The 23,643-nt window shown below is 38.0% G+C and overlaps 1 protein-coding gene and 1 long non-coding RNA gene across 8 annotated transcripts in view; one reads left to right on the forward strand and one right to left on the reverse strand.

Moving 5' to 3' along the window:
• CCDC15 (coiled-coil domain containing 15) overlaps positions 1-23,643 on the forward strand; it is a 76,575-nt gene that overhangs the window by 18,380 nt on the left and 34,552 nt on the right. For 3 of the 7 annotated variants that reach the window (XM_008535996.2, XM_070623362.1, XM_008535995.2), the window contains 8 exons: positions 5,164-5,274; positions 9,889-10,011; positions 10,271-10,801; positions 11,375-11,494; positions 11,741-11,863; positions 12,033-12,164; positions 13,097-13,171; positions 14,087-14,209. In XM_008535996.2, the coding sequence (XP_008534218.2) occupies positions 5,164-5,274; positions 9,889-10,011; positions 10,271-10,801; positions 11,375-11,494; positions 11,741-11,863; positions 12,033-12,164; positions 13,097-13,171; positions 14,087-14,209 (1,338 nt within the window). The remainder of the gene's footprint in view (positions 1-5,163; positions 5,275-9,888; positions 10,012-10,270; positions 10,802-11,374; positions 11,495-11,740; positions 11,864-12,032; positions 12,165-13,096; positions 13,172-14,086; positions 14,210-23,643) is intronic. The other 4 variants (XM_070623365.1, XM_070623364.1, XM_070623363.1 and 1 more) reach the window with 2 other exon arrangements.
• Positions 15,328-22,201, reverse strand: LOC139083875 (uncharacterized). Its single transcript, XR_011540932.1, has 4 exons — positions 22,061-22,201; positions 18,024-18,156; positions 17,089-17,160; positions 15,328-15,557 (listed from the first exon to the last, which is right to left on the reverse strand). It is a non-coding gene; the product is annotated as an uncharacterized lncRNA (long non-coding RNA).

The raw sequence follows: 23,643 nt of genomic DNA on the forward strand, positions 1-23,643 counted from the left end.
TTTGAAGCATATGGACAGAAGTGATTCCTAACCTGTATTTCAAAAAGGTTCAGTACATACATGGGGCAGTTCATTCATTATTTTTCTTTTTTCTACACTTTGATATGATTATCACAATAAATAGATCTGTAGATCAAGTAATGATAGCGTAAACTCTCAACATATTCAGTGTTTTGAAAAATATAACTTTTATTTAGTGATTCATTTTATGTACCTGATATTTAAAAATTAACCACCATGAATAGACTCATTCACTCAAATCACTGGATGCCATCCTTTCAGCTCCCTTCTTAGTACTTGAGCTTTTGTCTAGTTGATAGCGTATTCTTCACCTCTAGTGTGGGAATTATTCTTCATCTTATCACTTAAAAATGTATTCCTAGGGATAGCGACAAGAGGGAAAAATGTGGAAAATGATGATTATATGAAAATAAAAGTCATCTAACTGCCTAAGCTAACATGCTTAGTCATAAGTATGAAGCAAATCAGAGTGGCTACACTACCATCAATAGAGAAAGCTTTAGAATAGAACATAACATGTTATGTTAACAGAACTATGACTTTTGTATTGTTTGGTTTATTAGTAATCATTTTTGTAATCTTTTTTTGTTTTCTTTTTTAAGACTTTGAACAATTTGTTTAGCAAATATTTATTGAGCCAGGCACTGCATAAAGCACAAGGGATAGAACACTAAGACACACACAGTTCTTGCCTGCATGGTGCTTGCAGCTATAAATCCTGCTATAGTGAGGATTTTACTTCATCTGTATGATACATGACTAGACTCATCAGTCTGCAGATATAGGAATATACTGTGTTTAATAAATTAAACACTGTAAGGATACTAATGTGTGAAATAGGACCGCCCATGGGTTTACATTTCCAAATAGAGATACAACGCTATTAGACCTCTAATCTGTTAGATAATAAAACAGAGATATTTGCTGTATTTGGTGATAAAATTGTGCTATGGGAGTTCAAAAAATGTTAAATTCTAAGGAAATAGTTGGGGAAGAATTCATGGAAGAGCTGGAATTGAGCTGTATATTTTGAATTGGTAAGCTGGATTGAATTGGTAAATTCAAGAAAACTTTGAGATAGAAGGAACAGTTAAAACACTAGAATATGTAACGAGCTTGGTATATTTGGGAATAAGTGATGGAAACTTTCTAACTGATAGTTTATAGAGAATAATGGAAAATGAGCTTAGGTAGATATGAGGAAAACAGGTTATGAAAAGACTTAAATGTTACAAAATTTGTAAAAGTGTTTGCACCCTGTTTTTTTCTTATAAGGTGAACTGCTAAAGAACATTCAGTGACTTAAAGTACTTTGAGCCTCTGAACTTTTGCCCGTACAATGCCGTGATAGTAGATGCTTTTTAATCTCATCGTTTCTGTTGCAATTTTTATCCACTAGATGTCACTAAGAACTAGACAATGAAACTGGTCAAGTGCTGACTCTCTTGGTTTATCTAGAACTGGAGAGTAAATGGTGAAGGTAATTCACCTTCTGAATGTTAGTGGACTTCAATTTTCTTGTATTTTGGAGCTATAAAAGCATAGAATCTTGTAGTTAAAATAGTTTTAAAAGTTCATCTGACATATTGAAGTATTTAAGGTTGAAATAATTTGACATCTGGGATATACTTCAAAATAATGTAAGAGTAAGGTGAAGTGAGAGGTTATAGATAGAGCAAGGTTGGCCAGGAACTGATAATGTTAAAGCTGGTTGATGAGTATGGGGTTCATTATAGTATTCTGTCTACTGCTAAATATGTTAGAAGTTTCCAATATGTTTGAATTTATTTACATTTTTTTATTAAATGTTGGAAAACACATTATCTAGTCTAACCTATCTCTCTCTAAGGAATTTTTTTAAAATTGAGATATAATTGACATAAAACATTTTATTAGTTTCAGGTGTACAACATAATGATTCAATATTTGTATACATTGCAAAATGATCGCCACAATAAGTCTAGTTACCATCCGTCACTGTACATAGTTAAAAATTTTTTTCCTTTTTTTCCTTGTGATAAGGACTTTTAAGATTTACTCTCTTAGCAACTTTCACATATACAGTACAATATTATTAACTGTAGTCACCATGCTCTATATTACATCCCCATGATTTATTTATTTTATAGCTGGAAGTTTGTACCTTTTGACCCCTTTCACCCATTTCACCCACCTCCCCACCCCCTCTTTTCCCTCTGAGCTTAGTTTTTTGTTTGTTCGTTCGTTTTGTTTTTTAGATTCCACATATAGGTGAGATCATACAGTATTTGTCTTTTTCTTTCTGACTTGTTTCACTTAGCATAATGCCTTCATGGTCCATCCATGTTGCAAATGGAGAGATTTCAGTCCTTTGTTAAGGCCGAATAGTATTCCATTGTGTGTATGTATACACCACATTTTCTTTATCCATTCATCTATCAATGGACACTTAGGTTGTTTCCATATCCTGGCTATTGTAAATAAAGCTGCAATCAACATGGGAGTGCATATATCTTTTCAAATTAGTGTTTTCATTGTCTTTGGATTAATACTCAGCAGTAGAATTACTGGATCATTTGGTAGTTCTACTTTTAGTTTTTTGAAGAACTTCCATACTGTTTTCCATATATATATATATATATATATATATATATATATATTAGAGATATTTTTAAACATGTCTAATATATACATATGGCCATCTAGTTTCTGCTAGAACACTTCCACTCTTGGGCAGCTCGTTACTTTTTCAGACTGTTATTTCATTTTTAGAGGGCTTGAAATTATTAGAACTATTTTTTCAATATATTGAGTCAAAATCTTCCTCCTTTTACCCATTGGTCCTAGTTTTGCATTATGAAGTAATAGAGAATAAAATACAATGGTCATCTCTAAGAACACTTCAAATATTTAATTATAGCTATCATTTTTCTTTTTTGGGGTTAGTACATTCCTAATACCTTTAGTCGTTTTTCATATAACATAATTTCCAGATTCCAATCTTGGTTGATTTCTTCTAAATGTTATTTAGTTTTCAATGCTCTTTTCAAATATGACCCTCCCAACTAAACTCAATGCTGTGTTCCAAATGTCATTTTGCTAGGACCTTTCTTACACTACCCCCTCACCCCCAAATTTTCCACTTAAAATAGTTGATATTACATACTTGTTCTAAGAGCGGATAAGATTAAGCACCTAGAGTTAGAAACTAGAATCATAGAACTAGAAGAAATTTAAGTGGTCACATAAAATAGAACTAGCCTAGCTCCCTGCTTTTGATTAGGACTGATATTTCTCTCTTGGGATTGAGTTTCTATGGTGTCCCTTGATAGCTTCATTTTGGTGGGGAATTGAAGAACAACTGATCATTGTTTCATTCTCACCATATGAAACTTTTTATCTATCTATGGACAATTAAGTTCAACACTATTTCTTTTCTAGCATGGATTTTCCCTGCTTTCTACTTGTGATGGCATTTAGGACCCATCTGGATACTCTAGGATTATCTCCTCGTCTCAAGATCCTCAACTTAATCATATCTACAAGGGCACTTTTTCCTTATAAAGTACAATTTACAGATTTCAGGGATTAGGACCTAATATCTTTGGATCACCATTATTCAATCTACTACAGTCCTCATAGCAGGTCACTGAAAGGGCCTTTGGGTTGAGGTTTGGTGAAGGGTTATGGTAATAACAGAAACAGAATGAATGTAATGTATATTCCAACTGCTGGGCCAGTTGAAATATCCTGCTTAAGAGAGTAAAATCAATCTGTGACTCTAATAGGGGTTTGGATTTGATGGGAAATGACGATTTTCTACCCTTATTTTAAATCTGTTACAACAGGTATTTTGAATCCTTGGTCACATGGTGCAGCCAATAACGTTGACCATATGTGGCAGAGTAAAACCAGGCATATTCATGGCTCTGTATTTTTTCATAACCTCAGCTGCACATGTATCTCTTTTTGCATTGTGATTAACTCTGTCTTGACCCCTTTAGCCACTCTGAAGCTAACCAAATTTAGAAATCCCCCTGTTAGTAGAAGAAAGTAATGTTTCAAGCTGATTTCTCTGGCTAGAAGTATAGAACTTGTAGAAGCAAGGACAAAACAGAGGTGATATGCTTTAAGAAAACTGGTCTGGTTGTAGTGGGAGAGAGAGTTTTTATCTCTAGCTTGCTATTAGTAAAAATCATAAAATATCTATTTATATCTGTGAATCATACCCATGATTTCCCTTGAAGGGAGTATTGATATCATTGAATTTTCAGTGGATGGGTTAGAACTGGTCCTGGCTTTGCCATAATTTCACTGAGTAGTGTAAGGATATGCTTTCTTCCACATGATGCAGTGCTCAGCCTAAAAATGATACTTTATTCATTTCTATATTTTCCTTAAAGGAACATTCTGTGCAGATTTGTGAAATATAAAATAGGCTGGGCTTCGTTGAAAAAGAAATCAAAATAGGTGCTTACTGAAATTGCTAGGTAGAGGTAAGGAATGAACACAAAGTCAGCATATTTAATATTAATACTCTTTATCAGCTGTTACTTAGAGTACTTGAAACAAATTGGTTCTGTCGAGATGTTTGAGTTTGTGTTCTAGGTTAACTTAGGAACGCTTCCTGGAAGAAGGGAGATTTGAGAAAAGACTTTAAATAGCTGCAGTCTTCGAATGTTAGGCATGAAGAAGGGATTCATATAAATGGAAAAAAGGATTTTAGGGGGACTAGGAATAGAGTCTTCCAGCAAGAAGTGATAAAAGTGATTAGGCATGCAAGGGCCAGTTGAAGAAATAACTCCTTATTGAGAAGATGGATGGAAGGTAAGGAATGTGTCTGCTCAATAATTTCAAAGTGTGTTAATTCAACCTTTTAGCTTCTGATATTTTTGTGTACATACTTAATATAAAGCATACATTATTAGAAATGATTTGAGTAACAGCACTTAAATCAAGTTATGAAATGCAGTCTCTTAAAATAACCAAACTAATCTTGTAAAAACACTATCAGATCAAAGTTTCCTTTGCAACTAATCCTCTTGTCTTAGGTCTGGCATTTTTTTAATAATAGGGGCCTGTTTTCCTGTTGGAACCCTTAGTGAATTTGGTATTAAGACTTTAGCCTGTTTTCTTTGCTTTTTTTTCCCCTTTCCCTGGCAGCTTAGTCAAACCATGAAACAGGCACGTCACCAGTTGGCATCCTTTAAAACTGTGAGTAAAAATGCATCAGTGTTTCCAGATGGTAGAAGGAAAAGCTCTCCCACCCAAGAGGTAAATTAATTTCTAATAAATTCTTTTTAAAAACGCAGATAAAAATACAGATAAAGATTTATTTACATCTCACAATTATTTAGAACTGTAAAATAATTGGAATAACCTTAAATATCCAATAGTAGGGAATGGTTAAAAAATTGGTGTATCCATATATAGCCATTCTAAAAAATATCATGCTTTCAAAGAAGATCTGAAGACAAGAGAAAGTGTCTGTGATATAAAGTTAAGTGAAAAAAGTAGGATACAAAATTCTGTACAATATAATCTCAGTTAAAAAAATTCATTCAGCAAGTATTTAGGGAATGTCTGCAATTGCCAGACATTCTTCTAGAAGCAGTACTTACAGTGGTGAAAAGATAGACAAAGATCTCTCAAGGAGCTTCTATGCTGTAGGGAAGCGTATAATAAATAAATATAGAATATAATTTCAAATGAGAAGTGCTATGAAAAAAGTAAAGCAAAATAAAGAGATGAGGAGAGCATGTTATGTGCATAGACAAAAGCCTGGAAAGAAATGGACCAAGAAGTTAATACTGATGATTTCTGGGTAGTGTTAGTACAGGTGATTTTAATTTTCTTCTTTTTGTTTACTTTAAAAATTTTTCCATAATATATATATATGTATATTTTACTTTCTAAGCAGGAAAAATCAATACCATTATTCTTTAGAAAGAAAGAGGGGCCGGCCTGGTGGTGCAGCGGTTAAGTGTGCACGTTCTGCTTTGGTGGCCCAGTGTTCACTGGTTCGGATCCCAGGTGCAGACATGGCTTGGCAAGCCATGCTGTGGTAGGCGTCCCACATATAAAGTAGAGGAAGATGGCCACGGATGTTAGCTCAGGGCAAGTCTTCCTCAGCAAAAAGAGGAGGATTGGCAGCAGATGTTAGCTCAGGGCTAATCTTTCTCAAAAAAAATAAGAAAGAAAGAAAGAAATTCTTTTGATTCAAAATATAAGGTGAGAGTGGAAAATTGGAGCATAAATGTGGAGCCAGACTTAAAAGGATATTAAAGACTATATTTATAAAATGACATTGTTTTGGTGCCTGCTTATTTCAGTATTCACAAATTTGGATGCTAAACTCATGTATTTTCCTGTGTTTACTTACTTTTGACATTAATTTCAAGTTTTAATAGGCAGCATCGAGTAAAATGCACCATTAGTCTTTTTAATTCTATTACTTATTTATTTTTTGCCATCATCAACTCTGTCTCTTATTTAGTTCTTCCTCAGTTTTGTTTCCTAATTGGTATTCTTTTACATTTTCCTAGATTATATATATATGTTTTATTTTTGCATTTTTTCCTTAAGTATCTCAACACAACAAAAACATTTGTCTGAAATGTTTGCAGTTCTATGATGTCTCCCTCTTCAGTGATAATTAAGAAATTTAAACGTAAAAAAAACAATTAGGCATTGGTGTGTGTCCACATATGGCATTCCATCCTAGATGCATTTAGTGTGGTTAACTTTTTCTGGCATTGCGTTGTTGTGACTCTCAAGATAGGGTTTCTTTTGTACTCAAATTCTTCTCAGTGGCTTGGTATCTTGACAGTTTTCATACCTACCATGGATTTGGCTGTACTGTAGTTTGGGCTGTTAGACTGAGTCAGGATATTGTTAGAATGAGGTGATTGGACACATTCTAATAAACCAGAAAAAAAAGGGGTTGTCAGATCCTAGAGAGTGATATTTTGTATTGTGTGGAACATGTTCAAACCTTTCAACTGATATTTTTCCAGAATGAGTACTGTTCACAGGTCTGACTGAAATAAAAATCCAGTAGAAAGGAGGAGGATTAAGTCTGTGATAACATCCTTGTAGAAACCAGTTTTACACGTCAGAGGTGCCATTTAAGTGTAATTTATTATTGTTATGATGATGATGATGAATTCAGGCTGGCTGCTTGCTTCCGAAGAATGCATGTTTGTTTTTCAGGTAAAAGAAACTCCGTATAATGGAGAATGATCTAAGAAATTAGTGAAATTTTTCTTATAATTTATGTCAAGCAGGTATTCTTTCCCTCAAACCTGAACAGTTTTCTCCCTCCTCGGTTTGTGCAGTGGGAGTCAGCTGGTCAGAAAGGAGAACAATCTATAACCCAGCTGAACGCTGGTTTCATTTCCTTGTTAGACTTATTTTTACTGACATTGGAGTCCGTCTGGTTGTTATTGTTGTTCCAGATTTGGAGATACAAATAGAAGATATACTTACTTGCCTACTGTCAGGTCACCAAGACAAAACCATAAGCCTTCTGAAATTGTTACTGGCTAGGAGAGGGGCAAATTGTCATTTATAAAGTTAATATGGCCTCCTAACTAGCCTATTTCACTCCATATGTTTGATCTATGAGTGATTTGTTTGTACATTTGAAGTAGAATGCATATTTATTTTCCTTTATTCTATGTTAGACTACTGTAACTTTCCAAGATCACTTCAGATCTTTTACAAAAGTTCGACTTAGTATCATGAGCATATTGCTTTCTCTAGACCATTTGTATTTGTATTGGTTTTTCTTTTTTTTCTGGAAAGTACTTTGTGGGAAACCAGCATTCTTCAGGATAAATATAGGAACAAGAGGAGAATTACCCTTTATCTTTTAAATACTGTACACTACCAGAAATGTATAGAAAATCAGGTAGGGAAATAAAGAGTAGAGGGAAAAATAAAGGCTTACTAGAACTATCTACAGCTTATTAAGAAGGGGTTTAAGGGTTAAGATTGTAGTGTCCAGCATTTTTTTTAACAGTTTTATTATGATATAATTCACATACCACAGAGTTCACACATTTAAAGTGTACGAGTCAGTGGTTTTCAGTATATTCACAGGGTTGTACCACTGTTGCCCAGTCTAATTTAGAACATTTTCTTTACCTCTGAAAGAAACCCTGTACCCATTAGCTTTCACTCCCCATTCCCTGCCTGTCCTTACCCCTGGTCCTAAGCAACCACTAATTTACTTTTTCTCTCTATAGATTTGCTTATTGTGGACATTTCATGTAAATGGAATCATATAATATGTAGTCTTTTGTGACTGGCTTCTTTCACTTTGCATAATATTTTCAAAGTTCATCCACATTGTAGCATGTGTCAGTTCTTCATTCCTTTTTACTACTGAATAATATTCCATTGTATGGCTATATTATTTTTGGTATAGCCATTCATCAGTTGATGGACATTTGGGTTGTTTCCACTTCTTGGCTTTTATGAATAATTGTGCTATGAGCAATTGTGTCATGTTTTTGTGTGGACGTTGATTTCTCTGGTAGTGGAATTTCTGAATCATATGGTAACTCTATGTTTAATATTTTAAGGAACTACCAAACTCTTTTCCATCAGCAATATGTGAGAGTTTCAGTTTCTTCCCATCCTCTCCAATACTTGTTATTGTCCATCTTTTTGGTTGTAGCTATACTACTAGATGTGAAGTGATATCTCATTGTACTTTTAGATTTGTGTTTTCCTGATGATTAATGATCTTGAATATTTTTTCATGTTCTTATTGTCCATTCATATATCTCTTGTGGAGAAAATGCCTATTCAAATGTGGTGCCCATTTTTTAATTGGGTTATTTATTTTTTTCTTATTGAGTTGTAAGAGTTCTTTATATATTCTGGATGCAAGTCCCTTATCAGATACAGGATTTGCAAATATTTTCTCTCATTATATACATTGTCATTTCTCTTACTTTCTTCTTTTCTTTTTTTTTAAAGATTGGCACCTGAGCTAACAACTGTTGCTAAGCTTTTTTTTTTTTTTCCTGCTTTATCTTCCCAAATCCCCCCCGGTACATAGTTGTATATCTTAGTTGCATGTCCTTCTGGTTGTGGCATGTGGGACACCGCCTCATCATGGCCTGACGAGTGGAGCCGTGCCACGCCCAGGATCTGAACTGGTGAAACCCTGGGCTGCCACAGCGGAGGGCGCAAACTTAACCACTTGGCCACGGGGCCAGCCCCTCACTTTCTTAATGCTATCATTTGCAGCACAAAATTTTTAATTTTGGTATATAGTCCAATTTATCTATTTTTTCTTTCATTGCTCATACTTTTGGTGTAGTATCTAACAAACTATTGCTTAATATAAGGTCATGAAGATTTCTTCTTTGTGATGTTCTAAGAATTTTATAATTTTAGCTCTTCAGTTTACGTCTATAGTCCATTTTGAGTTAGTTTTTATATATAGTGTGAGGAAGTGTTCTAACGTAGTTCTTTTGCATGTGGATATCCACTTGTCCCAGTACTATTTATTGAAAAAACTATTCTTTCTCCATTGAAGTGTCTTGGCACCCTTGTTGAAAATCAATTGACTATAAATATGAGGGTTTATTGCTGTCTTAACAGTATTGTCTTCTGAGGTCCATGAACAGGGAATGTCTTTCCATTTATTTAGATCTTCTTTAATGTCTTTCAACAATGTTTTATAGTTTTTAGTGTAGTCTTGCACTTCTTTTGTAGTGTCCTGTTTTTATAATATTTGACTATGCTGAACTTCTAAAATTATGTTAGTAGTGTGCTGAAACCTAGGATTTTATTGCAGTCACATTGTTTCTGCCTGTAATAGATACATTTGGGTTTTTTTTGGTGTTTCATTTTTGTTTGTGTGTTCTTTAGGAACCTGAGTCTGAGGAGTCTTCATCTATTACGGTAGACAAGAAAGGGAGAGAGAATTTGTTTTGGGAGGGCTGGCAGGATCTCCTTTGTGAAGACAAGGACAAACCTTTCAGCAGAGTTCAGGTAAAGCAGAGTAAGAAGAGAGAGTATAAGAGAAATTAAACTAATTATGATTTGGACTAGGGGTGCCAGTACTATCGTACTGGTTTGGGATTGTAAATTCAGGTTCTGTTAAGTTGATCCAAGACTATAATTTCACATTTCTTTCTATTAATTTGTTTGACTGCCATATCCTTTTAAGATTATTTTAGGAATCTCATGGAAAATCTAGAGCGTTGTTACTACCTGGCATTCTATATTTAATGTTTATGTTCACTTTTAGAAAGTACACTTCAAAAATCCATTATTTGCTGTGATGGAAGAGAAAGAACTAGAACGGTTAGCTCTTCAGGGCCTTCAGGATATTCTGCCAGAAACCCACGATTATCTTCCAGAAGCCCAAGGTGATCTGCTGGAAACCCAGGGTGATTTGACAGGAATCCAGAGTGTTGAGCTGGAAGCCCAGAGTATTGAGCCAGATACCCAGGCTATTGAGTTGGAAGGCCAAGCCATTGAGCCCAAAGCCCAGGCCATTCAGCCTAAAGCCCAGGATGTTAAGACAGAAACTCAGGGTATTATGCTGGAAGCCCAGAGTACTGAACCAGAAGATGAGAGAATTGCATTGAAAATCCAGGATTTTCAACCCCTAAATCAGGCTTTTCTCCCCAAAGACCAGAATATTCTACCCACATATCAGGACCAAGCTTTTCGACCCAAAGACCAACATGTTCTCTCCAAAGACCAGAATATTCTGTCCAAATGTCAGGACCAGGATTTTCCACCCGAAGACCCGGATTTTCTACCCAGAGATCAGGTAAAATAGAATGGAAGGGAGATATAATAAGAAGGAATAAGCTACTTAAGGTTTGGAGTGGGTTTTGCAAGGCCTATATTATAGCTGATTTGAACGCTCATAGTTGGAAAAAATAGTTCTCCTGATTGATTTCTCAAAACTTCAGGATTCTCTGTAAGTGTTAAAGTATTATCAGTAGCAGGTTACCCCTATCTGGAAAATTTACTTTTTTTGTATCTTCTTCATTAGGAAAATTATTTCTGGCAGCCATCATCTGCTTTGACAGCTGACAGATGGAGAAAGGAGTGGCCCACGAGTGTCTAACAGTATCTTTTATCCAGGTTCCAAGGCCTACCCTCCACCAGGGATCAGTTAGACTGAAAGGAAGAAGAAAGGGATCAGCAGGAAGTAGATTACTTAGGGTTATGGGTGGGCTTACATGGAATAGAGTATAATGATTTATTTTATTCCATAAGATGTCCGGTTATACTCTGACCTCAGTTAATTCTAAAATTCTCACTATGGCCGAAAGTATTATCTGTTAACCTGTCTTTCTTAACTGAACAATTGATATTTGTGTTTGTTCTTTTTTAGAAAGCAAATTTGAAGGAGCCAGCATCAATTTTGATAGGTGGGAGAGAGAGAGAGGCGTTTCCTCTGGATGTCCATCAGGATCTACACAGGCATGAAGATCAGGCCTCCAGCAGGGGCAAGGTAGAACAGAAAAAAGAGAGACCGGTAGGAACTGAATTGTTTAGGGTTTAGGTTGCAGCTTGCAAACACTGCTCTCAGCTAGACTTCAGAATTGACTTCAGAATGGTTTTCTGCTTTATTCCATAATATTTCACATTATCCTGAGTTCAAAAAATTACCCTAAGGCTCTCAATAAAGCTTAGAATATTATGGGTATGATATTACTCTCACTGGACAATTTACAGTTTGTGTGTTTTTCTCTTTTAGAAAGTACACTTCAAGGAGCCATATTCTGATACCACAAATGAGAAAGGGAGAGAAGACTTTTCTCTAGCAGGTTATCAGTATCTGCCTCCCAAACTCCAGGACCAGGCCTGCATCAGAGATCAGGTAGAGCAGAATAAAAAGAGATAGGAAATAAAGTAACTGGAGTTCATACATTCTCAACAATTGGGCTAAAAGCATAACATCCTTAGAGTTCTTACTGAAGCTTACAATATTATGATTAGCGTGTTGCCCTCGTTAGACAATTTGTTTTCTGTTTTTGTTGTTCCTTTAGAACATGTTTCTCGAGCAACCATCATCTTTTATGAGAGAAGATGGAGATGAATTGCCTCAGGAGTATCATCAGTTTGTTAAACATAAAATCCAGGACCAAGCCTCTTCCAGAGAACAGATAGAGTGGAACACGGTGGGAGGACTGTCTACCTTCTAAAAGAGTAACAGATGAAATTACTTAAGATTTGGGCTGGAGCTTGTCAAGCTAGCTTGCATGTAGGATACATAGAATTAAGGCTTCTAGAGTTAGTCTAAGAGTATAACGTCTTCAGTTATTTCAAAATGTGCCAGTTCTAAAGAGTCCAGATGAGAGAACATACCTCTGTCGTTTAGGTTAAACAAGGCAGGTTTTTTAATAATGTTGATTGGTTAGCAGTAAATTGTTCTTCCTAAACTCAGGTCCTTGAGCATATTTGGCCTTATACATTTAGTCTTGTAAATGCTGAAGGATTCTATTCTTGGTCAGCTGAAGCAGTACAACAAAACCAGGTATCCAGTTTGCAAACCAATTATGATGAAGGACAAAACAAGCTGTTTGCTGCCTCAAAACTTCCCAAACTTCACCACCTCTTTGTTTGTGAATGGAGTTATTGGGAACACCAAATAGGAGTACGTGTGGCAATGATGTCGGCTTGTTGACTTAACATTGGGAAAATGCTAGTAATGTTATAAAAAAGAATGCCTTGTTGCCTTATCTTCTTTCAAATGTATTGTTGAATAGAGAGTTACCCCATGCAAAAATTTAAAAAGTGCCAGAATAGTCTGGGATTTGCTTTAAAATACTCCAGGAGAAAAGTGGGAGAAGAAACAGATGAAAAAACAAAATTTCACTAATTGTTGGAGCTGGGTGATGAGCATCTTGGGATTTATTATACTATTTTTCTACTTTGGTATACGTTTGGAAATTTCATATTAGTCACATGTGTGCACACACACCCCCGCCCCAACTGTGTTGTATTATCCTCCCATAGTATCAGACTGGGGTTGTCACTGAAGTCTGTGTGATTGTCACTATCCCATCATTTCTTCTTAGTCATTTAATTTTGTATTTTGTTGTCCCGTTAGAACAAGTGTCTCAAGCAACCCTCATCTTTTGAGAAATGGGAGATTGAAAGAGGAATTTCTCCTGGAGTGCCATCGGTATGTTTCCCCCAGTATTTAAGACCTAGCCTCTCCCAGAAAATAAGTAGAGCAAGATGTAGTGAGGATTAAGTAGCGGAGAGTAAATTGCTTAGTTTTTGGCTCAAGATTGACAGGGCGCTATAGTAACTGCTTCAGCGGTTTAGTGTTAAGATCAATAATAATGGGCAAAACTATAATGTCCTCTTGTTCTGTGATGTGTAACACCGTTCTGACCTATAGAAACTACTTCAGCTTCTTCACTGAAGCTTTTACTATTGCTCTGGCACGATGATCCTAACTTGGACAATTCGTGTTCAATGCTTATGTTGTCTTTTAGCACAGAAACCATGGACAAGCATCACATAATATGACAGATGAGAAATGAGAAAGGAATTATTTCCAGAGTGCCATGAATAAGTGTTAGATAAAATTCAGGATCCAGGCATTCCCAGAGAGCAGATAGAACAGAGTATAGTCAAGAATAAGCAACAGAAAGTAAATTAGAGTTTGATCTGGCTTACCAGAGCTATGCTACTAACAACAATAATGATGATGATGATAGTGTTATCTCTTATTAATACTATCAATAATATTAATATTATTATGAATAACAACTTACATTCATTACGTAGTTACCATAGCCAAAATAGTTCTAGAACTGTGTATCTGTTGTCTCATTTAGTTCTCACAATAATCCTGGGAGATGATACTGTTATTATCCTTGTTTTATAGGTGAAAACTTATGACTGCTTTGTGGATACAGTTAAGATCCATGAGAGTGGCAAGAAGTATAATGTTTACTTTTATGCCATAGTGTTTCAGACTATTCTTACCTATTTAGATTACCTCAGGGCTGTCACTTCAGCCTAGAGAATTTTCACTACCGTTATGTCACTGCTCACACAATTTGGTGAGTGCTTTTGTATCTTTTAGAGCTTATACTTCAGGCAGCAGCCATCTGTTGGGACAGCTGAAAGATGGCGAGAGGATTTGCTTCTGGATGGCCCTCAGCATCTGCCACCCAAGCACCAGAGAGAGGCTTCCAGAAGAAGACAGGTAGAGGAGACCATAGAGAATGAACAGTAAATTTAAACAGGATTATAGGCACCTACTGAGCTGGGAGCAGTAAGGCTGAGCAAAAATCAGATTCTTGTTTTGTTTCATGGTGTTTAAAACCTATCCTGACCTAAGATTAGCTCCTTTAGGGCTCTCACTGAAACCTTGGGTATTATCAGGAGCACTTGTTGCCTATTGGAAAAACTATATTTGGTATGTATGTTCTCTTATAAATGGTGGCCATTGTCTTTATGGTGTGAGAGAGGAAGAAATGAGTGGTTTCTGAGGGGATGGGGGCCGGAGGATCTTCCACCCAATGACAAGGACTAGCTCTCTACATCAGTAAGCTCGTAGAGCATAGGAAGGATCACCAAGAAATAAACTATTCAGAGTTCATGCTGGAGCTTGTTAGGGTTATATTGCCTGAGTTTTGGTGTATTGAGTTAAGATCTGTAGTTTTTCAAGCAAATGTTACAATACCCTGGTCTACTAAGATTTTTCCATGACTTAACTGAAGTCTGGTTTATTCCCATTAGAATTTTACCAGTGTCTGGGTAATTTCTATCTTGTAGTTTTATGTTATTTTAAAAACAGCCTTCAGGCAGCCAGCATTGTTAGGCTATATGAAAGAGATAAAGAGAAATTTCCTCTTGGCCCTTTTAATAGAGCAGAAAGAAAAGGAGGCATAAAGGGAGAAAGTAGGATTTGGGCTGAGGTTTTAAGGACTAAACTGTAGCTCTTTTGTGGTTTTTAGTTTGGGTCTATGAGGTTGGCCTAAGGGTATACTGTCATGTTTCATTCTACATTGTCATTTGTATACCCTGAGGTATGCAAGGCTCTTTCCTACCTCAGGCCTTTTGCATATGTTTTTTCCGTCTACTTGGATATTCTCCCCTTTTTTCTTCACAAAGCTGATCTCTCTTCATCCTTCAGGTTTCCACTTAAATTTTACCTCCTTAGAAAAGGCTGCTCTGAGCATCTTATCAAAAATAGGTCTCCACTCTTCTGCTTTTCTCTTTCTTCGCATTCTGTTTGCTTCCTTCTCAGGACACAAACAATTGGTAAGTATTTCTTTATTTACATGAATTAACCTGGAAGAAAACACTAACAATCAGAGGTTAAAGGGAAGTTGAAGTTTATTTCGTCCAGTTACAGTCTGTGGGATGTAGGGAAGCAGTGATCAAGGAGGTCTTGAGTTGGTGTTCCAAAGAGGGAGGGTAGGGAAAAGATTATATGGGCTGAAACAGCAGGTTGTTGGCTTCAATCCAAATGACCACTGACGAAGAATAGGGTCTGCAGACATGGTCTGGTGGTCTGACCACTGGCGTCAGTCTGTCTTTGTCTTTATCTTAATCAGCATAATAGGAACATTGGTAAAAGGTCAGTTGCAAAACATAATGTCACAAGTTAAGGATTACTGGTTACATATACATTACTCAAGTTTCCATTTCTCCTGAGAAACTGACGTGGGGTCAACAGAAAAGAATTTAGGCCTCAGTTAGCAAGAGAAAGTGCAGTTTCTTTTATAGCATTTAATATTTACCCCTTTCAATTGATACCTGTCTATAGGCAGTGCAAATGATTGATTAAGGGGGTTAATTAGATTAATTGTCCCATTTTGAGGCCAGAATGGCCGCTAGTCCTCATGATGGGACTTCCTCTCTGCTTATGTCAGAAGCATCAGAGACAATTATGACAAATCCTCTATGCACTTTCTCAAGAAGGAAGGGATCTCATTATACATCAGTATATATAACATTAGGCATAGTCTAGCAGGTTGCATTAGCGTAACTCGAGCAGGTGTGGTGCGTAAGCAGTGTGAGACACACATCATTATTATTTTAATTATAATCCATAATCTCATGCATATAATTATTATTATTATGACAAGCTGAACACCTGAGCACAGTAGTGAACCCAGACCATCAGGTAACCAACTGAACAGGTCGGTAAAAGGGAAATGAAACCAATTAAGGGATCCAGGAACTGGTTGACCTTTTAAGGATTTGGCTAGTTTTAAAATTTTAGAAGTTTCTAGTTCTACCTGAGGAGAAGTATTGATCCAAGTACAACAGAAGGTATTAGCCACAATACATGCTTCTCCTTGAGCAGCTAGCAAATAATCTAAAGCTATTCTATTATCCACAGTGACCAGGGCCAGAGAATCTAAAGATTTTTGTTGGGCTTAGACCTAACTATCCTTCTCATAGTCTGGAAGAGGTTTCTTATCATGTATTTGATGGGATTCAGGCAGGCCGCCCCAAGATGTGCCACTATGTTATGCAGACTATTTCAAGCTGAAGACAATAAAGGCTCAAAAGCCTCAGGAAGAACATCCGACCTTCCCCCCCAAAACTGCCTAAAGGACTTTAACATAGAAGGCCTGTTCCAGGAAGGAGCTCATATCATGTGATAGCTATAGTAGGATGTAAAATAGGTGTGATAAAAGGACACCAACAAACCCATTTTTTGGGCCTAGCAAAACCTGTTTAACATTTGCATTCCATCTCTATGTAGATTGTCTTCCTCCCCTTTGAAGTCCCAGATCTTTAACCCCAATGTCCTCCTTGTCTGTAGCTGAGCATACTTAAACAGGCGGACTTAGCCAGATGGCTGAGTTACTCAGTTTCTTCTGGGTTTTTCCCATGTATACATGCTGTTAAATTTTGTTTGATTTTCTCTTGCTAACCTGCCTCTTTGATTATTTAACCAGCCATAAGAACCTTAAGGAAAAGCGGTGGGGGGAATTCTCCCACTTCCCCGAAAAATTCATTCCAGGCTGTACTGATCCCAGCCAGGATCCCAATATTCTTCCTAACCTGGCCCCTTCCCTAGGGTTAACTCCTCCTGGTAAATCACACCATTGAGAGTGACTGTACCTGTTCTTCATAGTCGGCAGATTGTCATCAGGAAGATCATCTACGATAGACAGAACCCATTTTTTCGAAGAGCTAGAAGCAAAATAAGGGTCAGATTGTAAAATTATGAATGGTATGGTTAAATACCCAAGCAAACAGGTGCCTTCCGTACACTGGGAATCTAGGCAGGGAAAACCCCATGCCTGTCCTCTGTGTCCACAAACAAAGATAGATATATCCAGAGGGAGCAGGTAAAATTCCAGTACCTTCTTTAAACTTTATAGAGGCATTTACAAGTAGTAAGGTGGTTAGATTTTGAAACCATGGATAAGAAAGAGGCAAAGTGAGTTTCCCTTTGGTATACTTATGAATAGACAGAAGTGTGAGTGACCCTTGAGATTATGTTTTTTCTTTCTTATCCTTGTACGTCATGGTGTGTCTCGATCTTTATCAGTTCAGTTGAATCTCTTAGATGTTAAATATAGGAGGGACATAGGCTGGGAAAAAGATACAGTTTTTACAGTATCCTCACCAGATGGTACCATGACTGACAAGGTACAAGGGTAGATGCCAGGGTCATTTTGTTTATCTGAGGGCATGGGAAGAGGAATAAATTGAGGCTTTGTCAAGAAAAAAGTGGAAGGAACCAACTGAACTTGATAACTGAAATTAGGTGGTTTGGATTTGAAGGTAACCTTATACTTGGATATAGAGGAAAAATTAGTAACAGGAGTAACCAACAGATCATTACTCCCAGATAAACGACCCAGAGGGAATGAAGTGGCATATCCAGTGTTCAGTTAAATATCCAGCCGAAGCCAAAACCTGCGAGAACATACTATAGCATTGTTTTTCCTTGTAAGGCCACAATAATATAAAGAAAAGAATATAACTAGGCAAAACATGTCTGGGAAGGGTATAAATGCCTAGTCCCGCATCTTGGGTGAGCTGTCTACCTCGGATGTCGTCTGCTTCCTGGCCACGAGAGGGTGCTCTGGTTTTGGTTGGTTTCAGTCTCTTCTCGGTGACAGGTTCAGCAGTCCATTTAGAAGTAGGATCTGGAGCCTTTTTTAGATGAGAAACTTGTATCTGTGAATCAATGCCTTGTAACTTAGCTGTGCATGGATTGGTTAAAAGTACCTAATAGGGTCCCTTCCACTAAGGCTGGAGGGAGTTCTTTAATTGACATCTTTTCTAGGATACGAAGTTACCAGACTTTCAATCATGTGGGTGGCCTTCATCTCCTGGCAGCACACTGTTAAAGAAATCTTATAAAGTTAGAATTGGCCTGTAAGAGATTTGACAGTTCTGTATAATTGTGCACAAGATCCCCCTTTAAGAGGGTTGGCTGATAAGAGTCCTTCTCCGAATGCATTAGTCAACCAGTGAAGATCTTGAAAGGAGAAAGTTTATTTTTACCTGTTAGAGTTGAATGGGCGTTGAGCAATACCAGGGGCAAGGCTTTAGGCCATGGCAAAGTAAAAGCTGAGCAGATTTTTGCTGGTTGAGTTTTAATGCTACTATTTGTGCTCCACGAGTTCAGAGGACTGAGGATGGTATGCATAATTGAAATGCTGATAAATTGGCCAGATTTTACACATATTTTGAATAATTTGTCCTGTGAAATGGGTACTGTGATTGCTATGAAGCTCTTGAGGAACTCCCCAGGTAGGAGTAATTTGTTCCAGTAGTACTTTGGCTATTGCCGTGGCAGTGGCCTGTCTGCATGGAAAGGCTTCAACTCAATGTGAAAACATGCACTAAGAACTAAAACATAAGTATAACCTTGAGAAGGGGGAAGTTGAATAAAATCCATCTGCCATACATCAAATGGACCATCAGGAAGAGGAAAATGCCCCTGTATTCCATGTACAGATTTAGCAGAATTATACTGAGGACAGATTTTATATAACTGATAGACCTGATGGACAACAGCAGGTAAGGGTCCCCAGGTATATTGTTTAGCCCATTGGATCATCTTATCAGTGCTCCAATGGGTCAGATCATGAATGAAGGTTAAAATTTCCTTTTGAAGACTCCGTGGAAGAACCAGCTGCTGATTGGGCCCCTTCCGAAGGTGCTGGTCAAAATCAAAGTAACATCCCCGTCCTTCCCATTTCCTCCTTTCTTCCTCCAGAGACAGTGCTTGTGCTTTAAGCAAGTCTGATCCAAATCCAGATTTGGAGGCTAAAGAGAGACAGGGGCGTTGGGAGCATAGAAGCAACCTTTTGGGAGGCAGCTGACTTGGCAGCAATATCAGCCATTTTGTTTCCCAAGGACTCTTGATCTTGGCCTGAGGTGTGACCTTGAGTTTTCATGATTGCTACACCTCTAGGGACCTGAATGGCATCAAGCAATGCCAAAACATAATTTTTGTTTTTAACAGTTTATCCAGCCGAGGTAAGAAAACCTCTCTGTTTCCAAAGCATGCCAAAGTTGCATGCCACCCCAAAAGCATATCAGCTGTCTTTGTAAATATTTGCATTTTGTCTTTGGCCAAATTGCGAGCTCTAGTAAGTGCATGCAGTTAGGTCTGTTGAGCAGATCTGGCGTCAGCTAGTGGGACAGATTCAATAATTTCTGCTAAGGAGACAACTGCATATCCTGCATAATATTCCCTGCAGGGTCTTGTAAGTGGGACCCATCAGTGAACCATTCATAATCAGCATCAGGTATGGTGGTTGCTTGGAGATCTCACTGAGGTAACAAGCTGCTCAAAGTAATGCAGTCAAGAGAGAGATTTTTGTTGTGGAGAGGGAGTAGGGAAGCAGGGTTAAGTAGGTTGCAGGGAGAAATAATTAAATGAGGCAAGGAGAGGAGAAGAATTTCAGTTTGTCAGATGGCTAGGAGAAAAATGTTGAGAATTATGTGAGTTAAGGAGAGATTCAACAGAATGAGGAGCATGAATGGTAAAGGGGGATCCCATAACAATTTTTTCTGTACCCTTAATGAGAACTGAAATGGCAGCAACCACTTTGAGGCAAGGGGGAAGTCCCTGAGCAACAGGGTCTAATTGTTGGCTGTAATATCAATAGGTCTTTTTTGTCCTCCTTGAGGCTGGATAAGAACACCAAAGCCATTTCCAGCCTGTTCATGGGTAAACAGGTGAAAGGGAAGATAATAATTAGGATGTCCTAGTGTTAGGGCTAGAGTTAATTGAGTCTTGATTTCTTTAAAAGATTGTTCAGCATCAGGGGTCCATTGGATAGGGTTGGGAGAGGAATTTTTAAGGAGATTATAAAGTGGCTGAGACATTGAAGAAAAATTAGGGAGGCAAGTTCAACAGTAGCCCATGTGTCTGAGGACTCCTGAGAGTTGTCTTTTTATTTTGGGAAGAGGGAAAGCTAATATGCTTTGCAGAAGTCAAGATTGAGGCCTTCTGGAATTAGGAGGTGTCCTGAAAAGTTTAACTGAAGTTAAATGAAATTGAAGTTTTTCCCTAGAAACCTTGTAGCTGTTAAGAGACAAAATCATGGAGCAAATGAAGGATATCAGTAAGGCAGGCTTCCTGAGAAGGGGAGCAGAAAAGTAAATCACATATTGGAGCAAAGTAAATTCGCAAGGGAAAGAGATGCTAGCCAAATCAGCCTTAAAAATTTGGGAAGAATATGTGGAGCTTTCAGTACATCCTCCAGGAAGGACAGTCCAGGGGTACTGTTGCCCTTTCCACGTGAAGGCAAAAAGATATTGACTGTCAGGGTCAGTGCTAAAGAAGACACTACAGAGGTCAATAACAGTAAAATGTGACTATCGAGAGGAACGTGGGCCAAAAGAGTATGAGGGTCAGGAATCACAGGGTATCAGGGAATTACTGTGTTATAAATGGCCCTAAGGTCCTGAACAAATTGCCATCCTCCATTATTGGGTTTGCAGATTGGTGAAATGGGGTTGTTACAAGGACTGGTGCAGGGAGTGATTCGTCCCTTTTGTGTATCATCTATTATAGGCTGTATGCCAGCAAGGGCTTCAGGGTTTAAAGGGTAGTGTTTAATGTTAGGAAGGGGCTTATTAGGATTTATTTGAATCTTAAGAGGAGGAGCAGAATAACTATGTCCGATGTCAGTGTTGGACTGAGCCCATAAATTGTCAGGTATCTCTTGGGTAACTGGGTGAACAGTGTCAGCATGGCTTACTGAATAGATGGAAATCTAAGTGGGAACTGTTTCTGTAGCATAATCTCCTGGTGAGGAAAGTTCAAGCATCATTTTTCCCTTTGGAGAGAAAGAGATATGAGCCTTATAGGTTTCTAAAAAGTCTCTCCCAAGGAGCTATATGAGAGCAGACAAGACAAGGAAGAAGCTGTGGCTTCCTGCTAGAGGCCCTAATTGGAAGGGGATAGGTAAAAACTTAGGTACTGATACAGGATTGTTATTGACCTCGACCATTTGAACAAATTCGGAATTCTGGGGAGAGGACATGGAAAGTGTGTCAGGGTTGAGGACAGGAAGGGTGGCTTCAGTATCAACCAGTGCTTGAACTAAATCATCCCAAATTTTTGTATCTATTTCCCCTAATTAGTCTGCTTTTAACAGGGGAAATGTCCCCTGTAATTCCCCAAAGCAGCCCTATTGTTGTGAAGGAGGCGGCTGAGGGGCCTTGTCAGGCTGGATGGAGTGCAAGCCACCGTTTATATTTTAGACAGTCCTTTTTAAAGTGTCCAGTACATTTGCAAAAGAAGCAAGCTTTTTAATTCTGGGGTCCCGAAGGATTTGGGGCCCCCTTTTTAAACTGTTTTAGTTGTAAAGTCCTAAGTTTGGCAGTCTTTTCTTGGTAGTCTAAGACTCGGGTTGTCTTGTTTCCTCTATCATTTTCTAAAGTCTTAGATAATTGATTAACTAGTGAAGCTAATTCATTAGGCTGTTTAGCTGGGTTTTTTTTGAGGAAGATTAGCCCTGAGCTGAGTACTGCCAATCTTCCTCTTTTTGCTGAGGAAGACTGGCCCTGAGCTAACATCCATGCCCGTCTTCCTCTATTTTATACGTGGGACACCTACCACAGCATGGCTTTTGCGAAGCGGTGCCATGTCCACACCCGGAATCCGAACCAGCAAACCCCGGGCCGTTGAGAAGTGGAACGTGTGCACTTAACCGCTGCACCACTGGGCCGGCCCAAGGCTGTTTAGCTTTAAATCATGTTGTTTAATCCGAGTATTGAGCACATCGGAGAGACCTGCCATAGCAATGGAATTAAATAGATATTGGGGTCTCATCAGTTAGCTCTTTTATTCCTGATTTTTTTTGAAATTTTTTTCGAATCTATTGAAATAATCAAGGACAGATTTGTCCTTTTTCTATACATAGCATTGGATGGCTTTCCACTTTACTTGAGGGGGAAAAATTTGGGGTAGAACCTTGAGCAGTTAGGTGGCTTGTTTCTGAGCCTTATCAAATCCTTGGGCCCCTGCAAGTTTAATATCGTCTCAAGGTCTTTTCCAAGAAACTGCCAACATCCATTTGCACGCTACCACATTTCCAACTAGCATAAGTATAAGCTGGTATAGGTTGGAGAAGCCTGGCTGCTAAGCATTTATAATCAGGCTGAAATGGTGTTCAAATTCATGAGAATTAGTTTTTGGATTTGGAAAGTCCTTTACCAGAGCCAAAAGTTCAGATTTGGTCCAAGGGGCATAAGTATCCTGGCAGTTATAATTTCCAGTGGGTTGGATTTTAAAAGAGACTGTTAAAGCAGTTTTAGAATTACCTGAAAGATTTAGAATTTCTGAGGCAGAAAAGAAAGGCAGCTCAGACAGAGTAGAAGAAGAAGAGGGAAGAGAAGGGTAGAGTGGAGAAAGAAGAAGAGGGATTGAAGGCAGAGAAGGCTCAGAAGAGTCACGTGCTCAGGGTTCAGAGGAGAGGGAAACTTCTAGAGACAGTTTAGTTTCACTTTTGTGAGTTTTAGAATCTTTTTCTAATTTAACTAAACGCTTGTTAAATTTGGAATTGTTTTCTCTAAAGGAGGCAATAGTAGCCTCATAATCCCACTTGGAAGCTTCACCATACCAACCAAAATAAGCTTCTGTTTGTTTTTGAGAAGTTCTATATTTTCGTTGCTCCAATTGTGTGCGCAAGTAAAGCAATTTAGGGATTTCAAAAGAGCCCCATTGAGGCCATTATAATTTTATTTATTTTATTTTTTATTTTTTATTTACTTATTTTTGGGGGGAAGATTAGCCCTGAGCTAAGATCTGCTGCCAGTCCTCCTCTTTTTGCTGAGGAAGACTGGCCCTGAGCTAAATCTGTGCCCATCTTCCTCTACTTTACATGTGGGACACCTACCACAGCATGGCTTGCCAAGCGGTGCCATATCCGCACCTGGGATTTGAACCGGCGAACCCCTGGCTGCCAAAGCAGAATGTGCAAACTTAACCACTGTGCCACAGGGCCTGCCCCATGGCCATTGTAATTTTAAATCATCCTGAGTTATCTTGGTCAAAAGATCCAGCCATCTACAGCTGACTTTTCTATATTTCTTATACATGTATCCAACTGGAGTACCTGAAAGAGATATTTCTGCCAGAGAAGACTAGAGTAGGGGTTCCCTATGGCACTCACCTTTGAAGACGTCCTTTCAGTGCCC

Source organism: Equus przewalskii, chromosome 6 (assembly GCF_037783145.1).
Source record: "Equus przewalskii isolate Varuska chromosome 6, EquPr2, whole genome shotgun sequence".
Taxonomy (NCBI): domain Eukaryota; kingdom Metazoa; phylum Chordata; class Mammalia; order Perissodactyla; family Equidae; genus Equus; species Equus przewalskii.